The sequence below is a fragment of the Nansenia antarctica genome, assembly GCF_963989245.1.
Source record: "Nansenia antarctica genome assembly, chromosome: 11".
NCBI lineage: Eukaryota > Metazoa > Chordata > Actinopteri > Argentiniformes > Microstomatidae > Nansenia > Nansenia antarctica.
In genome coordinates, this window is record NC_137681.1 from 13,812,064 (window position 1) to 13,814,563 (window position 2,500).

The 2,500-nt window shown below is 49.6% G+C and overlaps 1 protein-coding gene across 1 annotated transcript in view; it reads left to right on the forward strand.

Annotated features, from left to right (window-relative positions):
- Positions 1-1,443, forward strand: part of ubald1a (UBA-like domain containing 1a) — a gene marked incomplete at its 3' end in the record, with an annotated part of 10,172 nt that extends 8,729 nt beyond the window's left edge. Inside the window, exon 3 of the mRNA XM_080541501.1 lies at positions 1,120-1,443. Within this exon, the coding sequence (XP_080397627.1) occupies positions 1,120-1,443 (324 nt within the window). The remainder of the gene's footprint in view (positions 1-1,119) is intronic.
- Positions 1,444-2,500: the final 1,057 nt, after the last annotated feature.

Here is a 2,500-nt window from a genome sequence, read left to right on the forward strand (position 1 = left end):
CTCCCCCCTGCATGCATGGCATGTTCTGGATACCGTCATCTGATTACAAGGTGGAGGACGCTAGTGGAAGAATGTAGAAATTGTTTGTAGCTCAGTGTTCATGACGGCCCCGCTCAATTAGTTGGCTACGGTGAGTCTCACAGTCTCTTTTCTTGGACTACTGCAGCTTTGTTTTTAATAGTTGGAACGTATTTGATCATGTGACCCGTTTTGAGAGTTGAGAGTTGAGGAGCTGGCCGGTCTCTTGCTTCTAATGTCTGTATAATAGCTTGTTGTTCAGGTCAGAAATAGTAGGCCTATATCTGTCCTTTTGAGGAAGCTGGCCCTGGATCAAAGTGTCTGACAGATTTTGTGTGTGTGTGTGTGTGTGTGTGTGTGTGTGTGTGTGTGTGTGTGTGTGTGTGTGTGGGTGTGGGTGGGTGGGTGTGGGTGTGTGTGTGTGTGTGTGTGTGTGTCTTTTCTCACAATGAGTGTGATGTTATGTGCTTATGTGTCCATGGCATGCCCTCTGACCTATAGGAGGGGAGCTGATTGCTGTTGTTTTTGGCTTCAGGGTTGCAGGGATGTTCCTTGCTCACCAACACCCCCCCCCCCCCCCAAAGCTCGCCACATCAGCAGCCAACAGTGAGAAGAGGACAATAGGGGGTCGTGGGGGGTCGGGGCACAGGGGAACCTCTTGAGGGGATGAGGGGGCAGAGGGAGGTGGAGATGCCAGGGCTCACATCTGCTAGGAGGAAGTAGAGCCAATGAGAGGCTGAGTCCAAACAATTGTTGGGGAACAGAGAAAGGGAGGGGCCAGGGCTGGGGCAGGAATGCGTCAGGGGCCCCTGGGACAGAGTGGATGGGATTCCCCTACATTCCCACTCTGCTGTTCCCTCTGCTGTTCACCCTCCCTCAGCCTGACTCTCTCTCTGTGTGTCTGTGTGTTTAGCCAAGCTCATTACACTACATTACACTACTAGGAAAGTGGCCATTATTTATATTACTGTGTAGTGGCAGTACTGTATACTTTATATTACTGTACTGTGGCAGTATTTGAATGCTCTCTATATTTTTTCCACTAACCCCCCCCCCTTTTTCTCTCTCTCTCTCTCTCTGTCTCCGTCCTCCTATCCCCAGATGTGCACCCCAGCCAACACGCCAGCGACCCCCCCTAACTTCCCAGACGCCCTCACCATGTTCTCTCGCCTCAAGGCGTCTGAGAGCTTCAACAGCAGCAGCCCCATGGCCTCCATGGCCACCTCGCCCCCCTCACAGGTCAGCTGGGGCGTGCCTCCGCCTTCCGCTGGCCCACAGGGACACTGGACTCAGGGGCAGCCCCCCTCGCAGGGCCCCCAGCACCCCTACCACCCCCCATCCTGGCCCACGGGCGTCAGTGTCAACCCCCACCCCCACCCGGCCGCAGAGCAGAAGGCCAGCGTGGCCATGGAGGCAGAGAGATGAGGGGCCAGGACTGAACGGTCCCCAGGGGGGAGGAGAGGGGGGAGGGATGGGCGGGTTGGGAGAAATGGTCGAGGGGAGGTGAAGAGGGGAGAGGATGGACTCTGTTCTCTTTTTCCAAACCGAGAATGGATGGATCGAAGAAGAGTGAGCGCGAGAGAGCGAGAGAGAGAGAGAGCTACTCAAACCAAGAAAAACCAAGCAACTACGTGGACAATTGAAGAGGAGGAGAAAACCAATGCAAATGTCAATAAGAAAAACAAAAAAAGGAAACGCACACACACATAGTAATAAGAAAGAGAGCAACTGAAATCTTTGTTTAGTATTTTTTTCTCTCAGTAAAATGCATAGTTTAAGAGAAACGTATGGAACAAAAAAAAAAAAAAAACGTCATGCCCAAGGATTCTTTTGGATGTTCTCTGAGATATGGACATATAAGGCAGCAACTGTTTCTTCTTTTCATCCGTTCATCATCTTATGATCCAGTTTTCACTCCACTGGAAACCTGTGTTAGGAGGTGTTTGTGCTCCATGGAGAGTGGAGAACTGGCAATGCAGTGTTTTTACTTTACTATTCACCACAAACGTGTGTCTGTGTCTGTGTCTGTGTGTGTGTGTGTATGTGTGTGTGTGTGTGAGTATGTGTGTGCATTGTGTGTAGTCGTGTCACACACACACACACACACACACACATACTCACACACGCACATACATCTACAGAACACAACTAGCGGATAAAAGAAACTGATACATATTTTCATCCCCATCGCAATGGTGGGACTTTTTCTTACCTCACCTGGTGGTCACCTGACTTCTTTCTCAGCCAATCAGGGATTCTTAACCGTTGACAAACGCAGGACATTTTTTAAAGATCGATCCAAGTTTTACTAAACACTCTTCATGATACTGTTCACTGCACTGGCTTTTCTTTCAATGGCTGGCTGAAGCTGTATTAACCTGGACTGGAACACATAGAACTCTCCACTGCAATGGTTCTGCAGATCTGGGTATTATAAAAAATAATGGTTTGATATTATAGTTTATGTTGTTTTTTTGGAGGG